Source organism: Miscanthus floridulus, chromosome 1 (genome assembly GCF_019320115.1).
Source record: "Miscanthus floridulus cultivar M001 chromosome 1, ASM1932011v1, whole genome shotgun sequence".
In the NCBI taxonomy this organism is placed as follows: domain Eukaryota; kingdom Viridiplantae; phylum Streptophyta; class Magnoliopsida; order Poales; family Poaceae; genus Miscanthus; species Miscanthus floridulus.
The window spans coordinates 123,791,087-123,810,534 of NC_089580.1; the positions used below are offsets into that span (position 1 = coordinate 123,791,087).

Consider the following 19,448-nt stretch of genomic DNA (forward strand, 5'->3'; position numbering starts at 1 on the left):
GGTGACAGATAACCGACTGATTATTGACTGCAACCTGACCTAAAAACTCCAAAATTACCTCAATAGGAAGTCAGCAGCTTGGCTATTGGCGACCTATTGTTACAGTGTCCTATCCTATCTTTCCGGAACACAAATGGGAATTAGAATATTTACACTCTACCATAATAGGGAGGGATTAGCATCTGAACGCAATATTGAAATGTTCATGCCCATGTTTTACATCGAATTAGAATATCTTGTCTCTTCACTTGGGATTTCTGGTTCAATCTCCTGAGAAGAGTTGGATTGCAGCACCTTAGTCCTCAGCCTGGGGAAACATCATTTGAAGATTGGTGGGAAAAAATCTCTGCTGGAAGTTTAGGTCGTGATTGTTTTTGAAATGATTGTGTTTTCAGTGGGGCCACCCCCAGACTGGACACAGCGCTGCTCCTTGCAAAGGAGGAAGCCGAGTTATGGTGTTTGGCAGAAGCGAAGGGATTCTCCCTGCTCACTGCCAGGGTGGTCTCTTAGGGGCTGTTTGTTTTGGTCCCGTCGTTTCTTTAAAGTTTCAGGTGATCAGTTTCTCAAGTTTGTTAGGAGGTTACGTGTGTGTCACAACAACAACAACAACAACAACAACAACAACAACAACAACAAAGCCTTTAAGTCCCAAACAAGTTGGGGTAGGTTAGAGTTGAAACCTAGTAGAAGCAATCAAGGTTCAGGCACGTGAATAGCTGTTTTCCAAGCACTCCTATCTAAAGCTAAGTCTTTGGGTATATTCCATCCTTTCAAGTCTCATTTTATTGCCTCTACCCAAGTCAACTTCGGTCTTCCTCTGCCTCTCTTCACGTTACTATCCTGGCTTAGGATTCCACTACGCACCGGTGCCTCTGGAGGTCTCCGTTGGACATGTCCAAACCATCTCAACCGGTGTTGGACAAGCTTTTCTTCAATTGGTGCTACCCCTAATCTATCACGTATATCATTGTTCCGAACTCGATCCCTTCTTGTATGACCGCAAATCCAACGCAACATACGCATTTCCGCGACACTTATCTGTTGAACATGTCGTCTTTTCGTAGGCCAACATTCTGCACCATACAACATAGCAGGTCTAATCGCCGTCCTATAAAACTTGCCTTTTAGCTTCTGTGGTACCCTTTTGTCACATAGGACACAAGATGCTTGGCGCCACTTCATCCACCCTGCTTTGATTCTATGGCTAACATCTTCATCAATATCCCTGTCTCTCTGTAGCATTGATCCTAAATATCGAAAGGTATCCTTCCTTTCAATGAAATGATACGTAGCTCTCCTGCATGTTCAAGAAAAAAAAGGTGCACATGTCCTTTATTATCTGAATGGTGTGGGTGTTTGTGGCTTTTGTAAGGGTTCTTATCCATTTTCCTTCTCTTAATATAATGATACCCGACTCTCCCAAAAGGGCGTACCCAGTGCAGAGAGCTCCCGCTCTGTGCGGGGTCTGGGGAAGGGTGTTAGTGGCAAGCCTTACCCTCGCCTGTGCAATGCGAGGAGACCACGACTCGAACCCGGGACCTTCCGGTCACAGGCGGTAAGACTCTACCGCTTGCACCAGGCCCGCCCTTCTCCCAAGTGTTCGAGAAAATGTTTTACATCGAATTCTGAACCTTGTATTGTGGTTAGCTTGCCTGCTAAATAAATTGTTGTGAACGACTTTTCTGGTCATTCTAAACTTAGGTTTTCCATCCCAGGTCAAGGATGATGAAGGATTAGATACTGGTGAATATATGACTGCTGTGCGGCTCTTTTCAGAAAACCATTCCATATCTGTTATTCAGCAACAGAGTGCCCGTACTTGTGCTGCTACTGGAGAATACTCGTCACAGAACACCAGAAAGGTGAACTGGAATGAAATGTTCTTTTTCAAAGTCGAACGTGTGGTAAGTAAACACAACACATTCTGGAACACTTTTACTCCTCTTGGTCTAGATATTCCATGGCAATTGTTCTCTACTGTTATTAGTGGTGACTTTTCTGAGAGCCATGTTTTCATTTAACTAATATTTCATTTTCACCGCAAATGTTTCAGGACAGTTATACTCTGGAGCTTCTTGTGCTTGATGCTGGTAAAGGTTCGTGATTTCAGTGCAAAACAAATGCCATTATTTTGTTTGTTTTCCGACACTCGTTTATAGTTTATATGTTGAGAACAGGTCAACCAGTTGGTATATACTCTGCTCCATTGGAGCAAGTTGTGCAAAAGCTCCCTCCTACCTCTAATTCGGACTGTGTCAAATTTGATTTGACTTTAGGAGACCTTATGTCAACTAAGACAGTGGTGAGAACTCTTGACATTTGGAGAACCATATATTGAGTCACTTTTGCAGAATAGAGTCCACACACAGTGTGCCTGTGCGAAATTTATACTTAGCAATATTTTATAACGTTTATTGACAATTGTTTGCAGGAACACGACACTGTTAAACCTAGTGGAAAAATAAGATTTGCGGTACTTGTTTCTGGTAGAGCTAGTGTACAACAAGGGAACAGAGCCAGTCCTGAAAGAAGCAAGACTGGATATATTCAAATTAGTCCTTCAAAAGAAGGGCCTTGGACAAGCATGAAGTTAAACTATGCTGTACCTGCAGCATGTTGGAGGTTTGGCAATTGTGTGATTGCTAGTGAAGCAACAGTCAAGGAAGGCAACAGATATGTTAGCATACGTTCCCTTGTGTCAGTTACTAATACAACCAATTTCATTGTTGATTTGCGTCTAAAAGGAAGAATTTCTCAAAATGCACGATCAGATGAACAGGGAGACGGTTTTGATAAAGAGGATCAAATCCTGATTGGAATGCTGGAGCCCAATTCTACTGTTCCGGTTCCACTATCAGGCCTCTCACACCCTCTTGTGTCCTATATGTTGCAGCTAAGGCCAGCAAATCATCATGATCATGAAAATTACTCTTGGAGTGATGTCCAGGAGAGGCGCAGTCAAACTGAGTTTAGAAAGGAGGAGATCCTAGATATATGTGTATCAGATCTGTATGAATCGGAAAACTTGCTATTCTGCTCACAGGTAGATGGCACCTCCAATTCTTGTCATGGACTATGGTTTTGCTTGAGTATAGAAGCCAAGGAAATAGGCAAAGATGTTCAGATGGATCCAATATATGATTGGTGCATCATTATCAAGTCCCCGTTGTGTTTGACATACTATCTTCCCATTTCTGCACATTATACTGTCAGTTCTAGCCACCTCGACGATGAAGATTCAAGTTGCTCCCTTGGTACCTTAAGTCCTGGTGAGGCTGTAAAGGTCCACAATGTTGATCCAAGAAACCCTTTGTACTTATCCCTTGTTCCACATGGAGGATGGGAATTAATGCATGTACGGATAAAATTACTTTCTTTTATAGATGTCTTGCTTTTCTATTTTTTTTTCTACATACTATTGAAGTTCTTTTCTGGTTCTAGGAGCCTGTGCTTATATCACATCCAACCCAAGCACCTTCCAAATTTATCAATCTAAGAAGCTCTTTATCCGGAAGGTAACAATGCAAACATGAAAAAATTTCTGGTGGATAAAATACCATAACCTTTCACTAATCAAGCTTCTTTTATCCTGTTTGTCTTTCATTCTTCTGTAGGGTTGTACAGATTCTGCTTGAACAAAGCAGTGATAATGACTATTTGATGCCAAGGCTTATCAGAATATATGTTCCCTATTGGATATCTTTTGCTAGATTGCCTCCACTTACTCTGCGTCTCATTGATATTTCTGGAAGGAAAGAGAAGAGGCGGCTTCTTGCACGTTCACATATGGAAAGGGGTGAGAAGCACCTCTATGATATAAAACATGATGAATTGGTTGAGGGATACACTATAGCATCTGGATTAAATTTTAAGGGATTAGGACTTCTATCGTCTGTCGGTGGACATGGAGGACGGTTTGGATCTGTGAAAGAATTGTCACCTCTTGGTGATATGGTTAGTTTGGATCTGCTGCTTTTATTCTTTTTCTTGTTTTGAACCACTACAATTAAATAGTTTTGTTTCTATACTCAGGATGGAGCAGTTGATCTTTCTGCCTATGATGATGATGGAAAATGCATGCATATTCTTCTTTGTTCAAAGCCATCCTCGTATCAAGCTGTTCCAACAAAGGTAGCTGCATGTTAATCTACAATTTCATATAAAAGTTTCAATCAGTTGACCTCATGTGATGACACAACAGGTTATCCATGTACGCCCATATATAACATTCACAAACAGGACCGGACAAGATTTGTACTTAAAACTTAGTGTTGAAGATGAGCCAAAGGTCCTACATGCATATGACTGGAGGGTTTCCTTTATGTACTCCGAGGGGACTACTGACAAACTGCAGGTACTAGTTAAATGCATGAATTGTTGATGGAGCCGTTATGAAAAGTAAATGACCATGTTAGTATTTGCTTTTTATGAGGATCTTTTACTATCCATTTGGTTTCACTTTCTTGTGCATGCTCTCTAAGTGCTCAATCCTGTAGGGTAGATGTGTATCATTGCATTAAGAAGAAGAAAGGATAGTCCAAAACACAAACAACAACAACACACCCACACTCACATCCACAAATATAGCTTGGTTATATTCGCGCCCATTACAGTAAACACATGACCAGACCTGAACAAAGTCAAGCCATCTACCTGGCGACCACTTCTAAATGTGCTAATCCCTTAGCGCCAGCAAAGCACCAAAGATGAGCCTCCTCAAGAAAAGTTCTAATCACAAGCTGAGTGTTAGGGTTGGCTCCATTGAAAACACAGTTGTTACAATGTTTCCACAACATCCAGGCCCCCAAAGTAATCAGCAAATTCAAACCTTGCTTCACTTGCTCAGGGAACAAAGCGATAACTCTCATCCACCAATCAAAGAATCCCTTGTCATCAGGGGATGGAGAGACGTCTAGTAATCTGTAGTGGCAAAAGAGTAGTGACCAAACTGTTCTAGAGAACACACAACTAGCCAATGTATGATCAATGGTCTCATCCTCCTGTTCACACAAGGGACATTTCACTGGATGAGGTAGTCCTTAGGGCCAATCTGTCTGCCGTCCAACATCTGTTACGAGCAACCAACCAAAGGAAAAAAAGCATTTCTTTGGTGCCTAGGTCTTCTAACTTACGGAGTAACTCCCAAGTCCCAAGGTTCAAATGCAACTGATCCAATAAACAGTGATCTGTACGCAGATTTAGATGAGTACTGACCAGATTCAGTAAAGCGCCACCTACGAATATCTGACATATCAGGTTGTAGCTCCACCTCGGTCCCATAATTCCAAATATTCAACAAGCACAGAACTGTCAAAGCACCCTGAATGTCTTGAATCCAAAGATTCTGATCCAGAGCTTCATGCACTGTACGTCTCTTTACTCGCCTCTTGTTGACTAAGGCAGAAAGGTAAGGAGCAAGATTAGCAATTGACCTTCTGGAGCCAGCTATCTGCCCAAAACAAAGTAGATTTTCCATTGCCCACAAGCGAAATATTTTTTTTTCTCGAACACACAGGAGAGCTGCGTATCATTATATTAAGAAAAAAGGGGAAGAGCCCTTACAAACACAAACACACACACACACACACACACCCCAACACCAAAGAACATGCTACTAACAATCCGACTCGCCTGTGACAAAGGAAGAAACGACCCAACCAAAGCAAAATAATTGTCACAGAGAAGAAAGCTTTCACAGAGGAGTGAAGTTGTATCTGGAATTCAGCCCAAGGTTTATGAGGCAGTGGTTTGGCCATCCAGAGCCACCTTAGTCTCAAATCCCAACCAACATGTCTGAGATCATGTAGCCCAAGCCCTCCAGGTCGGGCATACAAACTTTTGGCCAAGTGATTAAGCAATGTCCATTGTTGGCCACTCTTCTTCCCCTCCAAAGAAAATTCCTTCTGATTTTATCAATCTTTTTCATGGCCCATGGAGGGAGGTCCATGGAAAACAAAGATAGATCACCATTGAAGTCAACACATGTTTAACCAGAACCAACCTGCCCTCTTTATTCATCAGACTCGCCGGGGAGCGGGGGTTGTAGCATCCCCTCACTGCCCATTGTGTGATCAAGAAAGTGAAACAATTAATCACCTTTTGGTAGCATGTGTTTTCTCTGGGCAGTTTTGGTTTGGGTTGCTACAAAGGGTGGGTCTCCATAACCTCTCTCCTCAACCAGGAATATTCCTTCAATGACTGGTGGTGTAAAATTAATGAGCAGGTGGACGGACAAATTCGACAAGGTCTAAACTCTATTTTAATTCTCAGAGCTTGGACCATTTGGAATCGTAGTAACCGCTGTGTTTTTTATAGAGCCTCACCAAATCTGGATAGCATCACACTGTTGGTACAGTCACTGCAATGCAGGTACAGTCACCGCGGTCCGCTGCTAGCAGCCACCAGACAGCATGCGACAACTCTGTGGCTATCTGCCCGGTTGTTGATTGCCGATGCTTACCACCGCTCGCGGGCGGCCAAAATGCCGCCTCCATCTCCGAGCTGCCGAAGCGCGGCCCTCATGTAGTCATGTGAAGCCAAATCTCCGTGCTTCCACGCCCAGCTGCAGTCGACCCCGGCAGCACCTCACTGCCACTGCTCCTCATGGCGGGACTCTTGCAGGCCTCAAGCTCATGCCGTTGCTCAGTCTCTTGCACGGCCACCACGCCACCGGCATGCGACGACCACGCCAACGCGCTAACACGCAGTAGCACGGCCACCGCACCCGCCGTACGCCACCACGCACGGCCACATCACATCATCACCTCCCAGATTGGGCCTATGCTCGCATCTCCGGCCACCAAAGGCAGTCATCGCCCAGATCTGGACTGGCGAGTCGCCGGTCATCACGCGGCCCGCCCCCAGCAGCCACTGTGGAGACCGGTTCGCGTTCCTCCAGGCAGATCTCGGAGTTCTGCACGGAGCTGAGCAGATGCAAATCCAGACCTGGGAATGCCAGATCTGGTGCCATTGCTCCTGCAGAGGCTCGCCGCCGCCATTGTCCCCGACGCCGCAGCAACCTTGGGCCAGGACGGGAGAGGGAAAGTGAACCCCCACCACCGCCCGCTCCATCCTCGCTGTGCTGCAGCGTCTCAACGCCCCGCACGCGCCTAACCGGCTGATTCGCCCTGCCATCACCTTCCTCATGGGCACCGGCCTTCCGGTGAGCCACTCTGGCGACGGCGAGGAGGCTGTGGAGGAGGGAGGCCGCCTAGCAGCAGCGGTGCGAGAGCCCCCAAGCCGCCTTGCGGGGGCGACGTGGGGGAGCATTGCCCTGTTGAGAATACAATTGTCCTTTTTCTAAGGGCATTGCTTACCTAGCTGCCTTGTGTCATGGGAGGACTTAAAGGTGTTTTTTGTCCTCCTGGCCATGGTAGTGTTATGTGGTGTGTCGTGGGCATAGCTATCTGAGAGTGTTAAGGTGTTGGTGTGTGTTTTGTAAGGGTTTTTCTTCTTCTTAATGTAATGATACGCAGCTCTCTTGCGTGTTTGAGAAAAAAAGGTGAGCCTTCCAACCAGGAAGTTGATCCGCGATGCGATCAATGATTGGATGGAATTGGGCTCTGGAATCTGGTAAGCTTTGTGTTGGCCATTTGGTTCAATGATAACCCAAGCTAAGCAGCAATTCTCGAGCACTTTCTTCATGGAAATCTTCATCATTGGAGCCAGGCAGATATGGAAACGGAAACAAAGAAACAATTTTATCTTTGACCGAGGACGTCCCTCCCTTGTTTCTTGGAAGCAAAATTTTGTGGAGGAAGCTAGACTGCAGGCCCATAGACTTTGTGATTCAAAAAGAGCAACCTTTCTGTCCTCTTTAGGACTCCAAGGCTGACTCCCTCCTGCTGTTCTCTTCTTTCCCTCCCTTTCTGTACAGTTGTACAGCCTGTAGACTGTAGTCCTTTCCCTTTCTCCCTTTCTCTCTGTACAGTTTAGTTTATTTGAATTTATATACCAACAGTGGGGGCTTCCCCTGCTGTATTTATGGCTCAAAAAATATATTGCACTGACTGGTCAACTTTTTAAAAAATATTGCATTCATGGTGTAAAGAGTTTTTTTTAGTTGTTTTTATTGTTTTTACCTTGGTAAACGCTATCTATGTTGACAAATAAGGATGACATGTGAACACATCATTACCTTGCAAAAGGAATAATTGCTGTCATGTAAGGATTTTTTTTTTTTGAGTGAAAACAGTAGGGGAAGCCCCTACGTGGTAAAAAAAAAATATTTATATAAGAAAAGCAAAAGCAAAAAAGCAAACTGGTTTCTATTGAGCTATCACTTTGAACTCTGCTCAAAAGAAAGTACCCAATTTTCGTTCAGTTTTACTTTTTGCTGGTTCAGTGATTTGGACAAATATATTTGAACTGCAATTGCCTTGTGTCTTATTTGAAGGTCCGACTGGTGGATACAGAATGGTGTCAACCTCTGGAGATAGTAAAAGAAGACACTATTGTTATAGCGATGAGAAAGCAGGGTGATACTCAGAAATTTGTAAAAGCTGAGATACGTGGCTATGAAGAAGGTTCAAGGTTCTTGATTGTATTCCGTCTGGGGCCAGCATATGGACCAATCAGGTAGTATGAAATGGTAATGACAGCATCTGGATATTTGTTTCCTGTTTTTATGATTATGACCATTGTATGATTGTTTGTAGGATTGAGAACCGGACGAGTAGTACCACAATCAGTACTCGCCAGTCTGGTTTAGGGGAAGATAGTTGGATCCAAGTGAAGCCACTTGCAACCAGAAAATATTCTTGGGATGACCCATATGGACAGAAAGTTATTGATGTTAGCGTTGATAAAGGCGATGATACTTGTGTTCTAAGTGTTGACCTGGAAAACCCTATTGGAAGTTCCACCAGTTTTAGGGAACATGGCCTCATGTTTAGTATTGAGACCAGTGATATTAAGATATTGAAGTTTGCAGATTACCTAAGGAAAGAGGAAGTTTATGGATTGCTTGGATCTGAACTGATTGATCACCAAGGACCGGCATTGAAGGCAAATGAGACAGAGCCAGGTGCTGGACCCTTGGAGCTTATTGTTGAACTTGGAGTTGTTGGAATATCTTTGATTGATCATAAGCCGAGAGAGCTTTTATACTTGCATCTGCAGAAGGTTTTTGTTTCATACATGACTGGTTATGATTCTGGGACCACTAGCAGGTACAGTTTGCACTCAATGTATTTTTTCATCAACATCATGTCCAGACATGCGCTGGTCTAATTTTTTTCCCTTCCATATGCAAAAGAAATGCCTTCCATCATTGGGGGGAACTGGGAACTTTGAGATACACTTAGTTCTTCACCATGTTTTTTTGTGTCGTATAAGTTTATACTCATTTTTTGAAGCCGCTCTTTTGCCCCAAGAAAGATCAGCTGCTTGGTTTTGCAAAGGACTGCTTTCCATTTATTGCTAACATCTTTGGCAAGTTAACTGATGGCATACCTACGAATATAGCATTACCTTTTCCTAATGATAGCACTGTGTTCTCAGCTTCACCTTTTATATATATATATATATATATATATATATATATATATATATATATATATATATATATAACACTTTGCAGGTTTAAGTTAATTCTTGGCCAGTTGCAACTAGATAATCAGTTGCCACTGTCTACAATGCCTGTTGTTTTGGCTACCGAGAGCTGGCCTGACTCAAATCGTCCTGTTTTCAAAGCAAATGTTGCTGTTAGCAATGTAACTTCTAATGGCATTCAAGTTTACCCACATGTCTATATTCGGGTAATGTTGCTTTGTGTATTTCAACATGCAAGTCTATATAGTATCAACCCATACTTAAAATAAATGAAATCTGTGTTTTATATAGGTAACTGATCAAACATGGAGACTGAACATTCATGAACCTATTATTTGGGCACTGGTTGATTTCTACAACAGTCTTCGTTTTGTCACCACCAGCAACAGCACAACTGTAACGGAAGTGGATCCTGAGATACGAATAGAGTAAGCTTCAAATTTGCCTCGAAATTGTCAGAGCAACTGTTAGACTTTCCTAATTTTTGAGACGTGTCTTTTTGCATCTGAAATTGTTGTGACGTGTTTCCAATTTGATGCATTCTGTCATTCATCAGTAACTAGGGCTAAGATTAGCACTACAGAGATGAGAGATGGGCAGGTGTTTCCATGCAACTAGTTTGTGCATTCATTTTGTTTTTACAAATTGTAGCCAGTACATTGCAGAAGTACAATGAGAACACGTTGCTAAGTGCTGACAATGTGTTTTTTTCAATGTTGTGAAATGTTTTATTAAATTCGTGCAATTATTTTTGCATAATCATCGATATATACTGCCTATGTGTCTAGATGTAACTTAGCTGGAATACGACACAACATATTTCACAAAATATTTGTATAATTTGCAGGCTTATTGATATTTCAGAGATAAGGCTGAAAATATCTCTGGAAACTGCGCCTAATCAAAGACCTCGTGGTGTCCTAGGCATATGGAGCCCCGTCCTGTCTGCTGTGGGTAATGCATTCAAGATTCAGGTAACTTTATTCCAAAATCAGGTTATGTCCGGAACGTCATGTTTCATGGCCGGTACCAGACTAACCCAGTTAAATTTGGTCAGATTTATTCCATTTTCATCAGAATCCGAGAAATTTGATTTAACTCTGAACCTGTCAAATTATGCTAAAATATGTTGCTTTATCCCAAACCCTCTACCCCCTGGCTAAGTTCAGAATTGTATGTACTTCTGCTGGGTAGAATAGGTTCATTGTTGCCTTCTGTATCCTTGTTTGTTTTATGTTAGTGTGTGTGTGGATCCTGAGGAGTGCTACTAGAGCCACCTAACCATCTCATCTCATCTAGGGGCCGGTTCGCCATGTGCAGGATTCTAAGAGAACATGTCTGCATGTATTCACAGTCATTCTATCAATCAACATACTCATGGCTAATAACCAACATTAATATTCATTCAACATTCAACTTTGACAACTCAATAATTATTGAATAGTTCATTGCCTCATTTATTAAATACAAAACACAATAGTGTATTATAGTCATCTAGAATAAAGAATACCTTAGGAAGGATAAGTGGTGGTAAAAAATTTCTCGGCTAAGCCAAATAGCGGTGTTTAGCGGAGCTAAAGCACCTTAGCTTCAATAGCTGAACAATTGATAGTATCGTAGTGGCATATGCCCACTAAAAAGCTATAGTGGGCTATGTTAGTTTTTATTGGACCTAAAGAAGTCACGCTGGTGCTAATAACAGAGGTAATTCTGCATTGTTCGAAGTGCCTAATGAAAAAAGGGGCAAACCCAGTGCCGGAGGCTCCCACATGAGTGGGGTCTGGGGAAGGGAAAAACCGAGGCAAGCCTTCCCCCCGCAAAATCTGCGGAGAGGCTGCTTCGAACCCGCGACCTGGTGACTCAGTGAGATAGTTGCTAAATGGGAATAAGTTTATTCTTTCCTTGCCTGTCTTGCTGAAATTTGAATTCTCAGAAGTTACCATCATTTATTTCATATTGCAATAAAAACTCTTGGGTAGCTTTATTCCCTGATTTTTTTTGATAGGAGATATATACTCAGATTAGAAGGGCGGGCCTGGTGTAAGCGGTAGAGTCTTACCGCCTGTGACCGGAAGGTCCCGGGTTCGAGTCGCGGTCTCCTCGCATTGCATAGGCGAGGGTAAGGCTTGCCACTAACACCCTTTCCCCAGACCTCGCACAGAGCGGGAGCTCTCTGCACTGGGTACGCCCTAGATATATACTCAGATTCATGAACTGTAGTTTGTAGTTTCATCCCTGATGTTTTGTCTTAGGTGCATCTGCGGAAGGTCATGCACAGAAGCCGGTTTATGCGGAAGAGCTCCATCATCCCTGCTATCATGAACCGAATCAAGAGAGATCTGATTCACAATCCACTGCATCTAATCTTCTCTGTGGATTTTCTTGGAGTGACAAAATCAACTTTATCATCACTTAGTAAAGGATTTGCAGAGCTCTCTACTGATGGCCAATTTCTTCAGCTGAGATCAAAGCAGGTGCAATAGCTTGTGGTTCTTTTGGTCCCTTGTTTATGTTCACTTCTTTAAACACTTAAATGGAATATGATTCAGGTTTGGTCAAGGAGAATCACTGGTGTTGGTGATGGGTTAGTTCAAGGGACTGAAGCATTTGCTCAGGGTTTGGCTTTTGGGGTTTCTGGTGTTTTAAGAAAGCCAGTTGAGAGTGCCAGACAGTATGGTGTTATAGGCATTGCACCTGGTATTGGCCGTGCTTTTGTCGGTTTCATTGTACAACCTTTAAGTGGGGCTCTGGATTTTTTTTCACTGACGGTTGATGGAATCAGTGCGAGTTTTATGAGATGTGTCAACATTTTAAGTAACAAATCTATTCCACAGAGGATAAGAGATCCTCGTACTATCCATCGAGATGGTATACTAAGAGACTATGACAAAGTTGAAGCTGCTGGACAGGTACATGTACATTGCTTGTTTTCATATTGTTTGTTTCTTTTCCTTTTTGCTTTTTTATGGAAAAATGACTGTACAAATAGATTCATGATTCCTGGAAGGCAGGTCTCCAGTCTAATCTCTATTAAGAAACTCAAAACAAAAGTAGTAGTATATTGTGAGAAGAGTAAGTTAAATCTAGTGGATGAGATGAAGCATCCTTGTGAAATTTCATACATGTCAGGAGTTGTTAGGTTCATCACAGTCAAGCCAACATATCATCCTTAAGCACTAGCCAACATCAACAAGCATGAGACTCACTCCACTAGATTTACTAACAAATCCTATCTTCAGTCGAAGTTTCCATACACGCATCTGTATTACGTAGATCACGTGAATGCTTGCACACAGATAAAAGTTGTGGCATTTAATTAAGAACCCAGTAGCAAATAATTTGGTCACTTGTTCTACTTGTTGGTTTTTGAGCCCATAGGAAACATGGCCACTATTATGGAACGGAGGGAGTAGCACATAGTTGTACTGGACGCTGAAACTTCTGTTTTTTTTTCTCGAAAACACAGGAGAGCTGTGCTTCATTATATTAAGAAGAAATAGGGGGTAAAGAACCCTTAGTACAACACACACCCACACACCCTTATCTTTATCTCATAAGATACATTTGCGCCGGTAAAGAAAGAAAAGGCGACCCTGCACCTACAACAAATCAACTAACAGCTTGGGCGGGGGCAGTCAAGTGAGATAGCCCACGAGCCCCTGCCATTGTCCACCGTCGACGCTCATCACCAGCCAACTTCAAGGTTTCAGCTATGTTAGGAGTTGCTCCATCAAAGACGCAGCTATTGCGATGATTCCAAATTATCCATGCTCCCAGAACTATTAGGGAGTTCAAACCTTTTTACGTTAAACCAGAAGTTGCTGCACTTGCTTTTTCCCACCAATCATCGAATGAAGTGTCAGATGGCTGTGGAGCTAGAGAGTGGAGACCGACCTGTCTCAAGATATAGTACCAAAATTGCCTTGAAAATACACATTCGATTAGGAGATGATCAATGCTTTCGTCGGCTTGATCACAAAGTGGACACTTCTCAGGATGAGGCAGTCCTCGTCGTGCAAGACGATCTGAGGTCCAACAGCGCTTATGCGCTACAAGCCATAGGAAGAAGCGGCATTTAGCTGGCGCCCAAGTTTTCCAAATTCTTTCCCATGGCCTGAAAAGGATTCTCCCCATGAATAAGCTATCATATGCGGATTTGGCGGAGTACTGTCCACTATTTGATAATTTCCAAGTGTGAGAGTCCTCCACCTCATGTTGTAACTCAAAATCATAGAGGAGGTCCCAAATCTGAAAATACTCCACGATGACCCCCACTGTGAGAGCACCTTGGATGTCTGAGACCCAAGTCCGGTTGGTTAGAGCCTGCTGCACAGTACGCAATTTTCTCTTTCTCTGCGGAATCACAGCAAAGAGTCGAGGCGCGAGATCCTTAATGCAATGTCCATGAAGCCACCTATCAGTCCAGAACAAAGTATTCTCGCCATTGCCAACATTTGAGATGATTGCCATTGAACAAAGCTTCTGAACCTGAACAGGAACCTGTATAGACAGTGCAGACCAAGGGCGATGTGGCTCTTTTTTCTGTAACCAGAGCCATCTTGCGCGTAACGCCCAGCCAAGATTTCTGAGATTGGAAATGCCCAAACCACCTAGTTCAGTTGGAGAGCAAGCTGTCTCCCATGCCACGAGACAATGCCCTCCACGTGCTTCCTTTCGCCCTCTCCACAGATAGCTTCTTCGAATTTTGTCAATCACTTTAATGGCCCATTGAGGCAAATCAATGGCCATCACAAGATAAATGAGCATCGCAGTAAGAACAAACTGCACATAGATTTGCCTCCCAGCTCATGTCAACAAGTCTGCTTTCCATCCCGGTAGTTGATCAGCTATTCGGTCAATGATGACCTGAACATGCTCTTTTGTTAATCTTCGCAATGAGAGGGGTAAAGGCATGGAAAATCAGATAATGCACAAGGGAGTTGCTGCTGCACAACCTCAATCTCTTGTTCATCACATCTGATAGGAAGTACGTTACTTTTTTGTAGATTAGTCTTGAGCCCAGATGCTGTACCAAACAGCTGAAGGATGTCCATAATGACAGCAATGTCAGCGGCATTTGGATGAAGAAATAAAACCACATCATCCGCATGCGTTGAGATGCGATGTTGCAAAGCACGTCTTGACAATGGTTGCAGCAAGCCTAGCTCAGCGGCTTTTGAAATCATATGCCCCAGCACATCCATGACCAAAATGAATAACATTGGAGATAGGGGGTCACCTTGTCTCAATCCTCGCCGATGGGTTATTCGCTCACCGGGGATCCCATTCAAAAGCACTTGAGTAGAGGAAGAGCATAGCAGTCCACTGATGATATCCCTCCATATTTGTCCGAAACCCAAGTGTTGCATGACCTCAAGTAAGAAGGGCCAAGCAACCGAATCAAAAGCCTTTGAAATGTCAAGTTTCAGCAAAATATGGGGCTGTTTTTGTTGATGCAGAAATCGCGCCGTCTGCTGCACTAACATGAAATTATCTTGTATGAAGCGCCCTTTGATGAAGGCACTTTGATTAGGAGATACCATGTGGTTTAACTGACCTGCCAATCGATTAGCCAATAATTTGGTTGAGCTTGGCAAAGCTGTGTACTAGGCTTATTGGCCTAAAATCCTTGGGCTGTTCAGCATCTTCTTTTTTCGGAATCAGCGTGATATATGCAGTGTTAAGAGGGCCGAGACCCCTCAGCTTTCTACTCCAAACAGCATAGATAGCCACCATAATGTCATTTTTTATTATCAGCCAGCAAGCTTTGTAGAAACGCCCTGTGAACCCATCTGGACCCGGTGCTTTATCCGAGGGTAGTTGCTTGATTGTCAACCACACTTCTTCCTCCGTGAAAGGTGAATCAAGATCAGCAAGGTTATGTTTATGTGTAGGAATCCCCAACTCAAGCAGATTAATGGTATGTTCTCTAGGTTCACTTGTCCCAAGCAATTTATCATAGAAATCATCCACAACTCGTGCCTTGTCCTCATGTGCTGTATAGATATGATTTTCTGAGATAAGCCTGCCAATAAGGTTCTTCCGCTTGCGATGACGCGAATGTAAATGAAAGAGCCTCATATTGGCGTCTCCATCACGTAACCACCCAATGCAAGAGCGCGGCCGGGCGATTGTCCACTTGAGAGAGGCCAGGGCAAGAGTATGCTTCTTGAGGTTATTTTTGAGCCATACTTCTTGTGGTGAAAGAGCACGTCGGTCATTGGCAATTTCGAGCTGATGTAGAACTTCTCGCGCTATGTTCAGTGGACTGGGAGGATATATTTCCTTGCTGTTTGCTGCAAAGCATGGCCTCTGATGACTCAGATCACTGCCCTCTCTTGAAACTTCTGTTAACATGCCTTCAAAAATATGGTAAAGACTTGAAACGATCAAATTATAGTTTATGGTTGCTACGTGAGCAATTGTAATCATATAATACATAGTGATGTACTACAGATTCAATCCAGCTTTGTTTTAATTAGACAAAAGGTTCACCTTTGCTAGATTGATCAAACAAAGGCTGTTTCCAGAGAAAAATAATAATTAGGAGATAGTTGTCACGTTAGTATAGTTCTAGTCAGATTTTTGGCATGATGTACACTAATTTGATTACTCTGTTCTCCAGATGGCCCTTTACCTGGCAGAAGCAAGCAGATATTTTGCATGCACAGATTTATTTCGGGAACCTTCTAAGTACGCATGGTCTGATTACTATGAAGACCATTTTATTTTACCAAACCAGAGGATTGCTTTAGTAACTAATAAGCGGGTGATGCTGCTTCAGGTAAGGCTTATTCCTTTCTGATCGTATTATTGCGTTACTTCAAAAGTTTGATTAGAACTGATGTTCTTCGTTTGTAGTGCCCGGATCTAGATAATATGGACAAGAAACCTTCCAAAATACTTTGGGATGTTCCTTGGGAAGAAGTACTTGCATTGGAGCTAGCAAAAGCTGGGTATCAGAGGCCTTCACATGTAATCATACATCTGAAGAATTTTAGGAGGTCAGAGAACTTTGTAAGGCTTATTAAGTGCAACATTGACGACGAACGACAACCACAGGCTCTTTCACTTTGCTCTTCAATTCGGAAAATGTGGAGATCTCACCAGGCAGCAATGAAAGTTATACTGTTGAAGGTAATCTCTCTTGTTCTCCTGAATTAAGCTATCATCTCGTTTTTTTTTGTAACCACTCTCCTGAACTGAACTGGTACTTCTGAACAAAACCATAATAGGTTCCATCAGGCCAGCACCATGTGTATTTTGCGTCAGATGATGATAATAGGGAATCCCACAGTCTATCTAGGCCTTTGCTAAGCTCGAGAGGAACTTCTACTGATGTTGAGCAACAACTCATAAACAATACAGTTAACTTCCAGAAAATGTGGAGCAGTGAACCAGAAATTCGGAGCCGATGTAAACTAGTTGCCAAGCAGGTAAGTCAGCAGAATCTGAGTGGCTAAAAAAGAAAGTATTTCAGATGTGTGATGTAAAACTATTGTTGGTATTTATTTTAGATTGCGGACGACGTAAGGGTGTTTAGCATATGGAGGCCTATGTGCCCTAATGGGTATGAATTTTGACATGGTATAACCCACTAATGTAACTGCTTACATAGCGAAGGTACTGAGCCAATTATTTCAGGTATGTCTCAATTGGTGATGTTGCTCATGTTGGCACCCATCCGCCACATTTTGCTTCTGTATACAAGAACATCAATGGGAACTTTGCACTGCCCCTTGGCTATGACCTGGTCAGTTTTCAATGAGATTTTGTGTCATATATGCTTGGCCAGTATTGAGCTTATTATACTGAAATAATATAATCATTCTGTTACTTTTATCATGCATAAATAGCAGCTGTTTTTTTATTTTGGAACAGTGTATGAGGGGAGAAGTCCTGTTGATGGATTTTGCTTTCATGATTGCCTTGCCTGCAGGTTTGGAGAAACTGTGCTGAGGATTACAGGAACCCTGTATCAATATGGCTTCCAAGGCCACCGGGGGGATACGTAGCTCTTGGGTGTGTTGCTGCCCCTTCATTCGAGGAGCCCCCTCTTGACTGTGCTTTCTGTGTGGATGAGAGACTCACGGAGGATGCCGAGTATGAGGAGCAAATCATATGGGCGTCATCTGATGCTTACCCATGGGGATGCTATATCTACCAAATTCAGAGCGCCTCACTGCAGTTCATGGCACTTCGTGTCCCAAAAGAAAAATCTGAGCTAAGGCCCAAGAAGATGTTGGAGTCATCATTTGTGCAGCGAGCATCAGAGACTCCATGTCAAGACAAGCAAACGTGCCGTGCATGAAGAAGGCGTACATAATACATATACGTGCGTGCAAGAAAACTCGGCTGGGACAAAGGACTGACAGTCTCGTGCAAGAAAGCTCGAAGAAAGCCCCTGCTTTCGGACCACTGCATTTCTCCGTGGTCAAAGCATACACAGAACCTTGCATTCCAACACTTTGGTTGGCAGCAAGTGTTGTAAACTAGAGTACGTAGTAGGTTAAAGGCTGTAAATGTAAAATATTGTAATCGTTTGATATAGTTTTTGTCCAGCATTACATGATAGTAAAAATGTGCGGATGGATAATAATTATTACGCATTGTGATTTGTTCTATGTTTTGTTGGTTTCTGTGTTGGCAGTTGTGCCTTGTGCGATTGTGCAAGACCGCAGAGAGAATGGTAGAGCTGCCTGCAGCTTTATAATATGTATTTTTTAGCTTGTTTTTTCAGCCGGAACAGTGTTTTTTTCCCATAACAAATCAGCCAGAACAGTGTTTCGGCTTTTTTCAGCGAAGCGAACGGGGCCATAAGGGCACCTCTAATAGCACAATCCACAAGTCAGATAAAGACTTAAAAATGATACTCCCTCCGTTCTAAATTATAAATTGTTTTGATTTATTAGATTTAATCGATACTCCCTCTGCTCTAAATTATAAATCCTTTTAACTTATTTTGGTATATCATTTTTGTTATATATCTAGAAATAATGTATAGATATATTGCAAATTCTATGTATCAAAAAAATTAAAACGACTTATAATTTAGAAAGTAGAAAGTATTTCATCCTATGTGTTCTACTAACGTGTTATTTATTCATATATTCTCTCCCCTGTCAACATATAGAGCTATATCTAAGCTTTTCTCTTACCGCTGGCTCGAAGATTGTTACCCCGATTTCTTACCCGGCATCTAATTTTGTCCCTACAGTAAAATTAAATCCCTTGCAAATCATTGGTTGTCTAAAAGTTTTTTTTGTAACAGGTTGCCGGCAGAAGTATCTGCACATCCTGGAAGAGGAAGCAAACAAACGATCTGCTACTACGTGCACCCTCACTGTCGCGCGCACCGTCACTAATCCAGGTCGAGCTCCCGGTGGAGCAAGATTTTTTAACAGGAACTTGCTGGAGATAAGCACGCGGCACGTACGGCACCTGATTGACGTGCCACAGCATCACGTAAGGCGATCCCGTCCCGTGCCTCCAACGTTTCGGATGAGCTCAGGCGATGGATCGTCCGTCTGTCATCTCGCATGCATGCACGCACGCAGGAACGTCGAACGCACCTCTGAAGCGCAGGTCCGGCACGCAACGCCGCTGTGTGAACCGACGGGGACGGCCGGTGGTTGTGGTCCACGGCGAGGCGGACACCGGAGGGAGAAACAAGACTGTGACGCGGACACGGTCCGGTGGGGGCGTGAAAGCAGACCGCTGCTCGTGTCTGAATTCTCGTCGAGCGAGGGAAATATCAGGTACGGGAGAGATATTTCAGCAGAAGCGCAACTCAAACTCAGACAGTAAGGAAACAATTTTGACTGAAATTGTCAGCTTACCCACAGTTCAAAATGCCCATGTATTTTTTTTTAGTGGAGGGAGTTAGTTTCCTTTGT

At 43.0% G+C, this 19,448-nt stretch overlaps 1 protein-coding gene across 1 annotated transcript in view; it reads left to right on the forward strand.

Moving 5' to 3' along the window:
• Positions 1 to 18,176, forward strand: part of LOC136540191 (uncharacterized) — a 44,571-nt gene extending 26,395 nt beyond the window's left edge. The window contains 21 exon segments of the mRNA XM_066532202.1: positions 1,716 to 1,904; positions 2,054 to 2,096; positions 2,178 to 2,302; positions 2,432 to 3,355; positions 3,442 to 3,515; positions 3,615 to 3,954; positions 4,033 to 4,131; positions 4,202 to 4,354; positions 8,396 to 8,577; positions 8,658 to 9,170; positions 9,581 to 9,758; positions 9,844 to 9,980; positions 10,400 to 10,526; positions 11,805 to 12,026; positions 12,102 to 12,461; positions 16,178 to 16,336; positions 16,414 to 16,689; positions 16,788 to 16,988; positions 17,070 to 17,122; positions 17,197 to 17,305; positions 17,492 to 18,176. Coding sequence (XP_066388299.1) covers positions 1,716 to 1,904; positions 2,054 to 2,096; positions 2,178 to 2,302; positions 2,432 to 3,355; positions 3,442 to 3,515; positions 3,615 to 3,954; positions 4,033 to 4,131; positions 4,202 to 4,354; positions 8,396 to 8,577; positions 8,658 to 9,170; positions 9,581 to 9,758; positions 9,844 to 9,980; positions 10,400 to 10,526; positions 11,805 to 12,026; positions 12,102 to 12,461; positions 16,178 to 16,336; positions 16,414 to 16,689; positions 16,788 to 16,988; positions 17,070 to 17,122; positions 17,197 to 17,305; positions 17,492 to 17,863 — 4,836 coding nt within the window. The 3' untranslated portion in view covers positions 17,864 to 18,176.
• Positions 18,177 to 19,448: the final 1,272 nt, after the last annotated feature.